This window comes from Netta rufina (assembly GCF_964035555.1).
Source record: "Netta rufina genome assembly, chromosome: 16".
Lineage (NCBI taxonomy): Eukaryota > Metazoa > Chordata > Aves > Anseriformes > Anatidae > Netta > Netta rufina.
In genome coordinates, this window is record NC_140140.1 from 754,930 (window position 1) to 768,563 (window position 13,634).

Here is a 13,634-nt window from a genome sequence, read left to right on the forward strand (position 1 = left end):
GGGACAGTGATCCCTACTGTACAAAATCTGGATATGATCGCTTAAAAACATACTAACAAATTGCATCAACCCCAACTTCGGTAGTGCTATGGGGGAGGTTAAGTTAGTACAGCTGTGACGTTATTTTCACTATTTCATGATTTATTTGTTTATTTATTTATTTTTGGAGTGGAGAAAAGCCACCGTTCAGCGTTGCTATAACCACACAACTTGGTCGTGGCGTTCGGTCACCTCCCAGCTCCGTGACCCTCTGAGGGTCGCTGGTGCCGGCTCCAGGTCGGGGCAGGGGGCAGGGGTCGCGCTGAGGGGCCCTGCGGCGGGAGGAGCTTTGCGACGCCTGCCGCCCGGCCTGCTGAAGGGCCGGCCTTCTGCTACGCCAATCCCCGCCGTGTTTTTGTTTTGTTTTGTTTTGTTTTGCTGTTGGTTTTTCCTCAGGGTATGCCGGGGCCGGCTGCGCCTCCCTGAGGCCACTTCCCTGCCCGGTGGTGTCGTCACCGCCGCACCGGCCCAGGGGCCGCGCACGCGCGTGGCCCGGCCCTGCCGCCGGTGAAGTGCCGCGGATTGGTCGAGCGGGGCGCGCATGCGCGCAAGGCCGTGACTGGCGACGGGGCGGTGGCGGCGGCTCGCGATGGTGGGTGAGGCAGCGGGGGGGGCGCGCTTAGGCCGGGCCGCGGCTGGGGAGCCCGGGGAGCGTCCTGGGGCTTCCGCTGGGCCGGGCCGGGCCGGGCCGGGCCGGTGGGGCTCGGGGCTCAGGGCTCAGGGCCGTGCGGTCCTGAGGCTGGGGCGGCTGGGGAAGGCGAATCGGCCTGCGTGAAGGCCGCCGGCTTCTTCGGTCTCGTGTTCCACAGAACCCGGAGCTTGTTTGTTTTGCTGTAACCGCACAAAAGGCTGTTTCCTGGTGAAACGTGTGGCCAGGTAGCTGACGGTAATAAAACCCCACACCGTGCGTGGGAAACTTTTAAAGGAACAAATACTGGCGTCGATGGTAGATAGAAAACTGGCGTGTGCTGTTAAGACGCCTTTGTTAGGTGAGCGTGGGAGTTAAGGCCTCCTGGACAGAGCCGGGGGGATGAAGGCTGCCACTGTACAGACAGTTGAGCGTTTGTATGAGCTGGTTGCTGGCAGGAAGGGGTTTTATTCTCCTCCCCAGTGCATCTCTGCTTTCCCGTGTACAGTCTCTTGTAGTTTTTTGGTCCTTTATTAAGATGAAGTTTTTGTTTGGTTAACAAGTTCAACAATTTTTTTTTTTATTTCTGGGTAGTGCCTCTGTAGCTGTGGTGAGTGGAGCTGGGTGAGCCCCGAGGCTCCTGTGTGTCACCAGGGCTCCCATGTGTCAGGCAGTAAGAGCACTTGGTCAGCATCAAGCTGCTAGAGCAGTTCACCCCTCAGTGAGTTAGGTTATCTGCTGGTTGTTAGAAGAATTTCAACATGGTGTAGTAGGTTTATGTGGCAAGGTTTTGGTAGCAGTGGGCCATAGGGGTGGCTTCTGTGAGAAGGATCTAGAAGCTGTTTGGTAAGGCCCGTGTTTGGTAAGGGCCCCACTGCTGACCAGAGCTGAGCCAATAAGCGATGTTGTTTTGCACCTCTGTGAGAGCACATTTAAAACAGGAAAAAAAAACGCTGCGCCGCACAGCAGCTGGGAGAGTGAGGGGTGAGAAACAGCCTTGCAGGTGCCAAAATCAGGGAAGGAGGAGGGGGAGAGGTGCCAGAGCAGAAGTCCTCTGCTGTGAGGACCATGGTGAAGCAGGCTGTCCCCCCGAAGCCCAAGGAGTACCACAGTGGAGCAGGGTTCCACACTGCAGCCCGCGGAGGAGACCACGCGGGCCTGCACCAGTGGAGGCTGTGGCCTGTAGAAGATCCCTGCTGGAGTAGATTCTGGGCTGGACCTGTAGCCTGTGGAGAGGAGCCCACGCAGGAGCAGGTGATCTGGCAGGAGCTGCTGCCTGTGGAGGATCCAGGTTGGAGCAGTTTGCTCCTGAGGGATGGACCCCATGGTACGGACCCATATCTGGAGCAGTTCTGGAAGAGCTGCTGCCTGTGGGAAGACCATGCCGGATCAGTTCAGCAAGGACTGCATCCCGTGGGTGGGACCCCACAGCACAGGGGAAGAGAATGACTGAGAAGGAGAGGTGGAGAAGAAGCACTATGGACTGACCATAACCCCCGTTCTTCTGCGCTGCTTGGGGTGGTGGTGGGGGGGAAGAGGTGGAAGAGGGTGGTTGGGGCGGAAGGTGCTTTTGGTTTCTTTCCTTTGTTTCTTGCTTCTCTAGCTTGCTAGTAATAAGCAATAAATCTTACTATCTCCATGTGCTGAGTCTGTTTTGCCCGTCACGATAATTACTGTGCAATCTCCTTGTCCTTATCTCAACCCTTGAGCGCTTTTCATTGTATTTTCTCCCTGTTCCTCTTTGAAGAGGGGGAGTGAGAGAGCAGGTGCGGTGGAGCTTGGTCACCTGCCCGAGTAAAACCACCACACATGGGTACAGTTCTGTCGGGATGCTTGTTTGCATCCAAATAGGCATGTTAAGGCCTGATGAAGTATTTGATTAATTAGGACTTGGAATCCAGCTAGTAAGAAATCAGGAAATTATTTCAAACTGAGCAGTGTGCCACCATATATCGCTCAGCATTTGTGCACATTGTAGGTTTTTTTTCCTCTTTCATTGTCTTCTATGTGGAAACAGTCTGGCATTCAAAAATTACCAAGGGCTTTGTCAAAGTGATTAAACTCAAATGTTTCTCTCAAGTATGTGACAAAAATCCTCTTTGTGAAGACATATTCCAGTGGTACCACGCTTGTAGCAGGGGGTTGTCTTAACTACGTATGCTAGCAGACCCTGCAGAAAGGTTGCCAAGAGCTCCGAAGCAGAAGCTGTCTTGTGATAGAATAAGTGGTTGGTTTGACAGAGGGTGGAGGTGGAGAGAGGGTTCCTTGCAGTGCCTAACAAATGTGGCATCTTGGCCAAGTGTCCTGTGTGGATCTCACCTTTACCCTGAGCTTAGATTACCCTTTTCTTCTGATCTGAATTGCTTCTTTCAGGATCTGAAAGATGCTGCATGCCTCTGTTTCCTTTAGTGAGAATCAGATATAACAAATGCCTTTTGAAGGGGATTCACCCAGCTGTGAAATGCTATAGTGGTCAGATCTTAGGGTTGTGCTGGAGAGCCCACAGACAGGTTTGGATTGATGGCTTGTAGCAGTGTAAGATGTGCAGAATGGGCTGAAAGCTCTCCTGAAGTTGATGGTGATTTTTACAGAGAAGGCAGTGGAACTAATGCCTTGCCTTTTTTTTTTTTTTTTAAGTTGGTTTTCCAAAGTAGTAAATCGGTGATAGCTATACTAGCACGAATCATAATTGCAAATGCATAGCATTGTTCTTTTTCCTTTCACTTTTCTGATTTTCAATTGCTCTTAGCATTCATATAATAAATGGGAAGGTAGTCTTTTACTTAGGATATGTATTTTTGTGGTTTGTTCATACGTTCCATGTGTGTTTTCATACATGGTTTTTGCTTGGCACCTAAACTGTCACAGACTGAGCCAACTTCCAGCTATGAGGTTGAGGAGGGAGAGAAAGATTAGAAGGGAGTTCAAGTTTATATAAACACTATCATAATCACAAATGAGTGAAGACAGATGGAAAGCAACTGATAAGGTCATGCAGAAAAGGTAGTACCAAAGCACACTTTGCTTTATAGAGAGGTGTAGGTAGTGCCTGTTTGAATTATATTTGGGCGGTTTTACTTTCAGACTTGTTATTACAAAGCATTAGTTTAAGCCAAACAGAAGCTGTGATCTTTTGATTTGTGCTTTGTTTTTGCAGGCTGAGGTGGAAGAAACACTGAAGCGAATTCAGAGCCAAAAAGGAGTGCAAGGAATCATCGTTGTTAATTCTGAAGGTATTGTGTCAGTCTGCTTCCTGAGGTTTTAACTTATTCTGAGCATGTAGTTTAAGGACCACTGGTTGTACTACTTGCAGTTAAAGTCTCACCTTTGCACTTTACTGCAGTCAAAGTAGATAACTGGCTACAAGAGAAAATGAATTTCCTTTTCTGGTTTTCTGCAAGCTCACTTCATTATTTCAGGAGATAAATGAAGCTGAAATCACAAAATCTTGTACATGCCATGCCAGTGTTGGGGACTGGTCTGTCAGAGCCTCACCTTTTTGAGACACTTTTATGGGTAGCACTGCAAGTTCTCATCACATCTGAAATGTTGCTGCTGTCCATGTCCAGAATGCCTTGGCAGACATGAGGAGCACAGCTGCTGTCTCCTGCTGATGGCCTCATGGGACTCATAAGCTAGTTGCCTCTTTTTGGAGCCACTGAAGGGTGGAATGCAGCAGACTTGTTCAGAGCACTCCAAATACACTGTGGGCAGCCCAGCTTGTTAAAATCATGCGATTATCAATTTAAAATGAATATTTCTTAGAAGTAATCCTTAGAAAAAATGACGAGTAGCAGCTATATGTGAATATACCGAAGATTGGACCGGTGCATACTTAGCCCTTGGTTATACAGTTTGTGCTCCTGCTTGCTGCTTTTTCATGATGATTAATAATGGTTTGTGCTCTTCAGGCTGAAGTATGCTTACTTGAACATACACCTGCTGTGGTTTTTCTGCCATGATAGTATTTGGTAGTAGGCTATTGCATCAACTTTTTGATATTTGAGCTGGATTTTTGGCTGGCTTTTTATGAGGAAATGCATCTGATGGGTGGCAGCAGCATAAAGGAGGGAAGGCTCTGGCCAAACAGTGTGCATTGTGTCTGCATTCTTGGCTGGTGCACAGCAGTTGAACCTTGCAGGACTGCATGAGCTGTTATGGTTGTGCCTAAAAGCTTCAGCTTTGTATCTGTGGGATGCAGCTACTCACGCTCTCTAGAATCAACGCCTATCCCAGCCTAGCTTATGTGACTGTAGTTTAGCTGTGATATTCAGGAATCTGTCTGAAAAGATGAGCTGTTCCCCATCAGGAAACAAACTTGAAATGTTGATATTTCCACTCTCCCCCTAAAATACTTGGTTTTGTTTTTATTTATTTCTAATTTTACACCTCAAGTGAATAACTGAAAAAGCAAAAGTAAATCACTGATACAACTAGAGGTAAACAGTACTTTTCATCTGCAGCCATGGTTACAGAATGTAGCCTCTGCACATCTTATTTCTGTTCACATTCTTCTTTTAAACCTTAAAAAGAACACTCCTAATCCCGTTGCCTTGTTACAGCTGTAACACATGCATAGGTTCAATGGCCGCAACAATTGGACATGGTGATACCCAAAGGAGAGGTAATTCTGGAGTTTTGTTACTGACCCTTGCTGTCCCTGTGGTGGCTTCTTGCAGGTATTCCTATAAAAAGTACTATGGACAACTCCACAACGATTCAATATGCGGGCCTAATGCACAGTTTCATCATGAAGGCAAGGAGCACTGTGCGAGACATTGATCCCCAAAATGACCTCACATTCCTGCGGATTCGCTCCAAGAAAAATGAAATCATGGTTGCACCAGGTAAGAGTGAGTGGGGTGAACTCAGGCATCAGAGAATCCAGCAGAATGCTTTTCTTGTGGGATTTGCCATAGTTCGGTGTTGCTTGTTTTGTGGTGTAGAGACTGAGCCTGAGAAATGAGTTCTGCATGCTGCTGTTCTTTATAATATATACTCTACTCTATTCCAAAGGGTTTGTTTACTTTCTTCAGTTGAAGACTTTTATCATTGACCCTAAGTTTGCTTTTTAATATTTTAAGGTGGGAAATAAGTTTTCATTTCATTTTCATAACAGTAGAAAGGATTAAATAGCATTTCGGAGCATGCAAAACAGCTTGGAGCTTCTCATGCTTTGTGTTTTTCAATATGAAACCATGAGAACCAGAAAGGAATATTTTTTTAAATTTGAGAGCAATTTCAGTTCAGCAGTGACTGAGCAATAAAACAAACCAGTCTAATAGATATTCTGATCAAGAATTCTGAATTAGAATTGTTCAGTTGGAAGGTATCTACAAAGATCTCTGAATCCAACTGCCTTACTTCTTCAGGGCTATCCAAAAGCTAAAGCATGTTGTCGAGGGCATTATCCGAATGCCTCTTGAACACTGACAGGCACTGGGCATCAACAACCTTGCTAGAAAGCCTCTTCCAACCTTTGACCACCCTCACAGTCCAGAATATTTTCCCAATGCCAGGTCGGACCCTCCCCTGGCACAGCTCTGTGCCCTTCCAGCACATCCTGCCATCGGTCCCCAGGGGGCAGGGATCAGCGTCTCCTTGGGAAGCTGCAGAGAGCGCCTATTGGCCTACTTTCTTCCAGACTGGACCACCAAGGTGCACTCAGTCTCTCCTCACAGGACAGGCCTTCCAGCCCTTTTTCCAGCTTTGTTGCCCTCCTCTGGACACTTTTAAGGACCTTAACATCTTCTTCACACTGTGGGGCCCAGAACTGCACACAGTATTCCAGGCAAGGCCCCACCAACAGAAAACAGACAATCACCTCATTTGTCCGGCTGGCTGTGCTGTGTTTAATGCACCCCAAAATGCATTTTTTTTCCCCCTTGGCTGCGAGGCCTCGTGCTGAGCTGCTGTCCCCAGCACCCCCAGGCCCCATCCTGCTGAGCTGCTCTCCAGCCATGCATCTCCCAGGCTGTGCCCGTGTCCAGCACTGCTCTGTCCCAGGGGCAGCACCCGGCCTTTCCCTTTGTTGACTGCCCAGTGCTCCCATCTATCCAGATCCCTGTGCAAGGCGTCTGCAGGGAGTCAGCAGCACCTCCCAGTTCAGTGCCATCACCAAACTTGCTGAGAATGTGTCCCACTCCTGCCTGTTTATCACTGATAAAGATGCTGAACAGGCCTAGCCCTAGAAATGAGCCCTGGGGACCACCAGTTACACTGACAGGCTGTTGCTTCCTGGGTCTTCTCTCGTGCCCTTGTAGATGTGTGTGACATTGGCTACCTTCCAGTCAGCAGGGATCTCCGCTGGTTCCCACAGCCTTTGGTAAATTGTTGGAAGGGGTCCAGCTATAATGTTGACTAATTCCTTCAGCACTGTGGGGTGAATCCTGTCAAGCCCCATGGACTCGAGTACTGAAATATAGTACTGAAATATAATACTAGTTGGCTGAATATGAGCCAGCAGTGTGCTCAGGTGGCCAAGAAGGCCAACGGCATCCTGGCTTGTATCAGGAACAGTGTGACCAGCAGGGCTAGGGAGGTGATCGTCCCCCTGTACGATCTGGTGAGGCCGCACCTCGAGTACTGTGCTCAGTTTTGGGCCCCTCGCTACAAGAAGGACGTGGAGGTGCTTGAGCGGGTGCAGAGAAGGGCGACGAAGCTGGGGAACAAGGGGCCTGGAGAACAAGTCCTACGAGGAGCGGCTGAGGGAGCTGGGCTTGTTCAGCCTGGAGAAGAGGAGGCTCAGGGGCGACCTTATCGCTCTCTATAGGTACCTCAAGGGAGGCTGTAGCGAGGTGGGGGTTGGTCTGTTCTCCCACGTGCCTGGGGACAGGACGAGGGGGAATGGGCTTAAGTTGAGCCAGGGGAGTTTTAGGTTAGATGTTAGGAAGAACTTCTTTACTGAAAGGGTCGTGAGGCATTGGAACAGGCTGCCCAGGGAAGTGGTGGAGTCACCATCCCTGGAAGTCTTCAAAAGACGTTTAGATGTAGAGCTTAGGGATATGGTTTAGTGGGGACTGCTAGCGTTAGGTCAGAGGTTGGACTCGATGATCTTGAGGTCTCTTCCAACCTAGAAATTCTGTGATTCTGTGAAATTGTAAGGGACCAGTTGTATCAGCTGGTGAGTCTAAGGTGTATCATTACTATCAAAGACAGAGGCAAAAAAGGCATTAGATGCCTCCACCTTTTCCATCATTCTTACTAGTTTAGGTGATCATCATCATCAAGTATTAGTACAATGTTTTCCTTAGATTCCTCTTGCTGTTGATGTTCTTAAAAAAGCCTATTTTGTTGTTTCACACCATGCTGTCCAGCATCAACCCAGGCAGAGCTTTGGCTTTTCTCGTTTTTCTCCCTGTAGTTTTGAACTGCAGCTTTGTCATCTCACTGTGAAGCCTAACTATGCTTCCAGTGGTCATGTATTTTCTTTTTCTGCCCAACTTCCAAGAGGAGTTCCCTGTTCAGCCAAGTTTTCTGCCCCCCTTACTTGACGTGACACAATGGGATTGCCTGCTTCTGGGCTTTTAAAAGGTGGTTCTTAAAAAGCGACCAGCTCTCATGGACACCTAACCCCACTGAAGCACATTCCTGGGGAATGTGCTACTAACAGGCATTACTAACTAGTGCCTGGAGGAACTTCAAGTCTGCTCTCTTAAAGTCCAGGCTGGCAACTCTGCCGACCTTTTACTTCATTACAGCAAAAATTTTGGATTCACCTAATTCATGAACACTATGGCAAAGACAGCCCACATACTGTCACAGTTCCCATAAGGCCTTCCCTGTTGTCCTTTCCAACTTGGCTCACACAGTACTTGTGGCAGGAAGTTATCTTTAACATGCTTTAGGAATGTCCCAGACTTGCTTCTCAGTTTGTATGGGAAGTTGAAGTCTCCCATAAGGACAAGGTCAACTGATTGCAAGATTTCCCCCTATTGCCTATAGGGCTCATCCATGCCTGGATGGACAGTCAGTAGTAGAACCCCCTGATGACATCTGCTTTGCCATTCATCCCCTTAATTCTCAACCAGAGGTTCTGTGCCGTGTTATCCCCAGCAGCAAGGGTTGGGTCTCATCCCTGCTGCATGTACGGTGCAACACCCCTGCCCTGCCTGTCGCTCCCAAACAGCTGAGCACACCCATCCCAGCATGCTGGCTGTGAGACACATCCCGCCACTTTGGCTTAAAAGAGGGAAGGTAGCATGGGACAGGTGTACTCCTGAGTCATGGAGTATAGCTGCCTTTTCTTCAGGAGGTGCCCTCAGTATTTAATTAAATTATGAAATCAGTAAATCAGTGCTCTCAGTATTTCATCAAATTATGAAATGGGAAGCAATGAAATGAGTGTGGCTCATTAATGTGGCAAGAATGCAGCTTTGTTCCTTTCATACTGCATCTGCTTTGTCGTGGGATTGTGCTGATGGGGGGGCAAAGAAGAGGACTGCAGCTCCGTCAGGCTGCTCCGTGGGGAGAAGGCAGCACTTGAGAATGAGAGGCTGTGGGGTTTATGCTGGTGCAGCTTCCAATATGCAGCTTTCTATATGGAAGAAGATCAGAGGAATAACCATTGCTCCAGAACAAATACATCTATAACTGCTTCAGCCTAGCAGTCTGCCTGTGAGATATGGAAAATCATTAGCTTGTAACACCTATTTTAGCTAAATTATTTTATTTGCTAGTTACGGTTATTCCTTAGGCACACGTTAAGTTACCTTCAAATGGCTTGTGAACATGAAGTTTCTGAAGTTGAGACTTCTCCTTTCTAAAAGTTGAAATAAGTGCTCTGACATGTCAAACATGTTCTGCTCATTGACGATAAATGTCAAAACTCAGTAGTTCCAACTGCATATTGGTGGGATATGGAAAAATGCTGAAAGTTACTTTTGCTAAATGCAGGAATGTTTTTCTTTGGCTGTGAACAAATACCAGCAATGAAAGAATATTCTTTTTCTTTTCCATTCCAGATAAGGACTACTTCCTGATTGTCATCCAGAATCCTACTGAATGATTACACTAACTTGATCTGGTTTTTCCCCCCGTTGCCCAACTATTTTTTAATTTAATGGTAAAGAGTAGAACATTAGTGTTAACTTGGCTGTGCCACTTCTGTAATATCTGAAAAAAACAAAAGCAAATGTTTCTGTTGTTTACAAATAGAAAAAAAGTGGTTTCTTCTGTTATCACAAGTCATTTTGAGAAGAAGTTGGTGAATTAGAATCAAGTGACTTAAACAGTAAAAAATGCAACAGATTCTTTTTAATAGTTAAGAAGATAATATAAAAAAATCTAATAAGGTTCTAAAAATTATTCTTTGTACATTTCCATGTTCCTGTGACAACTATTTGAGTTAAACTTTTACACTATTACTTTTGAATTACTGTAAATATGAAACCTGCCTATCCTCTTGTTCTCTCTGCTGGTTTTGCAAGTTACTTTGGAAAAGTAACTGGTTGTATTAAATTAAAAAGTGTCATCAGTGATTGTTTTTGTCTTGTTTCCCTTTTCTTGTAAGGATTTTAATTGTCGTGATTGACTGAGATTTTTCTTCAAGAAGTAGAACCTTCATAGGACTATTTTTACCAATCTGTTGTTTTCTCTGAGTGATTTATTTGAAGTACATGTGCTATGTATTTATAATTGCCTCATATGTTGGAGCATTTTCGCGTCAATTCCTTTTTTGTCTCAGAACAGAGATGTGCGGTGACTGAGTGAGGTCATTAATGCTGCCTGTGGGTGCTCTTGGGCTATCACATTTCAGTAGCTGATTCAATCTGATATCTCGCTTTGGTATTTTTTTTTGTTAATGGCTGTTAAAAACAAAAATGCTCATCTGGTTCCTCCAAAATAATAAAGGGGTTATTTTTTGTAGCCTTGAAAAAGTCTTGAATTTGCATGCAGAGCTCAAGGATTTGTGCAAAACGTGTACATTGAAGATGTATGCCACGTGTGACAGACACAACTCTGCCTTGTACTGAAATTGTCTTAATGATGTGCAGAACATCATAGCCCAGATTAAAAAATCATGCATATTGTATTGTGCTGCTTTTTTTTTTTTTCCCTGTGTCCCCGAGTAGCTCAATACTGGGAACTGCTTCAGCAGGGAGCAGTGCCCAGGCAGCCCCCTCATTCCCAAGGCTCCTTCATCCCATGGGAGCAAGAGGGGCTTTCTGCTCTTCTGCCTGCTTGGGCAGCAGCCTCCTCGCACACATGGCCGCAACTAGAAGTGATGGGATGGGAGGTTTTGTCAGCATGAAAAGTAATTTCCCCTAAGGTGCACCTGAGCAAAGAGGGGCAGCCTACGTGTGTGAAACATGCTGTATAATTAGGGAGAGAACCTAAACTGAGTAACTGCAGTATTATTAGGGAATGCTGTTTCTTGTGCTGGTGAGGGATCACTCCTGACTGATGTATCTGTATTAGCAAAAGTGTGTATCCTGGGTTCACCCCTGCGTTCTGAAAATTGTGAGCAGTACTTGGGAATGTGTGATAACTGTCCAATTCTACACAAAGGAACAAACTTTGAATTTATGGCTGAGCTCAGCAGGTTGGGGAATATTCCAGGCGATTGGTTGCGGTGTGATTTTTGGAGACTAGTAAAAATGTTGGTGTTGACCTGTATGTTTTTCTGGATTTCAGAGCACAAAGTATGGTGTGTGTATGTGGTGACTCAAACAGCTAAGGTAACCTCAGTGTTCTGCATTTTTCAGTGTGTTTTCAGACTTGGCCATTAATTTTAAACTGCTCCTATTTTTTTTCAGTTAATGTTTATGACCATGATGTCTATAAATGCTTTTTGGAAGAGAACCACATTTTTAACTTATAATTATGTAAAGTGGTCAGTCTTGCAGCACCTGGTTGTGGGCACTTGTCAGTATTTTGGGCATCTCAGCTGTCATCATGATGATTCAGTGTCGGCTGTTGCACTGTGTTTATGAACCATTTCTCCCATTAGCAGATGTCTGACCACACTAAATTGGTGTAGCCCTGCAATCACATTTTATGCCAAGAAGTGACTAATGTAAATAACTATCTCCTAGTCTTAGAAATCTGACAGATAACTCACATAGCACATATTTACTGGCACTTCTATTACTGAATCATGGTTTGAGCCATATCATCTAATCAGTGAATAGAGTCTGAAATCACACTCTGTATTTGGAGTAGTTCCTGGTATACAGCAGCTTGTTTAAAGCGTGTTATCTGCTATGATTTAATTGAATGTTGTCTCCAAAAAATGATCTCCAGCAAGCTGAAACCTTTGGATAATAATTGAATAGTGAAGCAGTGCAGAATAAAAATGTGACTTCGGTTGTCTCCTTTATCTTCTGTTGATCATAGCCAGAGAAATGTTTCCCTGGAGGTGGTGACCAGCTGATGTGCTTTGACTTCCCCTAGCAGGTGGCAATGTTGCTCTTTTCAAAATGGGAGAATTTCTGCAGTGTCCTGCATTCTTTTGGACACTTCCTTAAGGGTAGCTATCCTCCTAATGGTTCCATATCACATCTGAGTTAAGGATAGAGTGTTGAGTTTTTGTCCTCCCCCTCCCCCCTTTTAACAATCTGTAATAAATAACCTTATTACAAAACAAAGATGCACACTTTCTGCATTGCATTGAGATCATAAACTTCTAGTGAAATCACAGAGTTTCTGCCATAACTCTGGATTTTTTTCCTCTCCAAGGACTGGTAGCAATCTGACTAAAATATACTCACGGACTTGAGTAAAAGGGTCTTGAAGCTTGTTTTGGACTCTCTGGAGGTGTGTCATATCCAACTGGTGAGGGCAGGGCCTTGCTAATGCTGTGCTTGTGCCACCTGTCATTATAAGTTCATTCATTTTATTTCATTATTTTAAAGGAAAGGTTGTGGATCAAGTTGAAGAGCAACTACCCCCATTTAGGTAGTCATTATGGAGAAAAAGTGTCTTACTTGGATCAGGAGCATCAAAGACAAAACGGTCTGGCTGGAAGCAGTTCCTCTACAAGCAAATTAGAGGTAGACTTCGCTTTTCCTAAGTTACCTTAATGAGGTCAAAGAAGGAGATTGGGTGACATTTTGCTTGTCCTGTATTTGCTGAGTTTGGGCCTAGTCATTCATATGGTAAAAGTACTGACAAGAGCAAATTGAAGACAGAGGGATAAGCTGTTCTAGTCTTTTTTTCCTAGCCAGAAGTGGTGATTCAGAGGAGGGCTTGAATAACTTTTGTGCTCTGTGCCTTTGAGCTGCTTTGTGTTAATGGTTGGAGACTGGCCTAGTTTGCTGTCTTTGAGAAGTGAATTTTCATGGGTCCCTATCTGAAGGCAGAGGAAGCACCTGTTGTGAAGACAGAAGAAGAAAAAAAAATAAAACTAATGCATTAACAAGTCAATGAAAAGTTTGGGAAGCTTGAGGTATGGCTCTGGGCTGTGAGCAGCAGCACTTACTACCTCCATTCCTCTACTAGAGGCCTCAACATTTTAGGACCACAAAAGCTAGACTTGCAGAAATTAATCTTCTGTGGATCTTCAGACAAGTTGTGTGCAAGATTTTTCAGGAAAGCTGAGGCTGGAGGGAATAAAAACCCTCCTTCAACCATGTCCCATTTATGTAAGTACAATAACATGCTGAGAAGCTCCAGAGCTTCCGTGCATGTGTCTTCTCCCACTCAAGGCGTATAAATAATGTTTTGTGGAATTATGGCCCTAGTCCTGTAAGCTGGTCTGCATGGATAAAATCAGAGATCGAATCACTAAAATAGAAAGTGTTCCTTGTGCCTTCAAAAAGGGGTTAGCACTTTATAACAATAGTAATAAATCCTTCACCTGAGCATGCAGTCTGTAAAGTTAATCAGCTTGCCCTAAGTCAACATCACTACTTCTGCTTATATATTTTCTGGTTAGATTTGGGTGTATTTTGGAAATGAACGTCTTCACCTGTGTCTTTCTTACAGCAGTGAACTGAAGACTTTACATTTGTTCATCAATATCCAA

At 45.3% G+C, this 13,634-nt stretch overlaps 1 protein-coding gene across 1 annotated transcript; it reads left to right on the forward strand.

The window, feature by feature from the left end:
- The first annotated feature begins 554 nt into the window (after positions 1–554).
- Positions 555–10,687, forward strand: DYNLRB1 (dynein light chain roadblock-type 1). Its single transcript, XM_084296449.1, has 4 exons — positions 555–631; positions 3,825–3,900; positions 5,347–5,514; positions 9,631–10,687. The coding sequence occupies exons 1-4, from the start codon at positions 629–631 to the stop codon at positions 9,672–9,674; spliced, it is 291 nt and encodes a 96-aa protein (XP_084152575.1). The 5' UTR covers positions 555–628; the 3' UTR covers positions 9,675–10,687.
- Positions 10,688–13,634: the final 2,947 nt, after the last annotated feature.

Excerpts from the sequence above, each read along its gene's own strand:
- DYNLRB1 (XM_084296449.1), top strand. Across the intron at positions 3,901-5,346 it reads CATCGTTGTTAATTCTGAAG|GTATTCCTATAAAAAGTACT; the intron begins GTATTGTGTCAG and ends GGCTTCTTGCAG. Across the intron at positions 5,515-9,630 it reads TGAAATCATGGTTGCACCAG|ATAAGGACTACTTCCTGATT; the intron begins GTAAGAGTGAGT and ends TTTCCATTCCAG.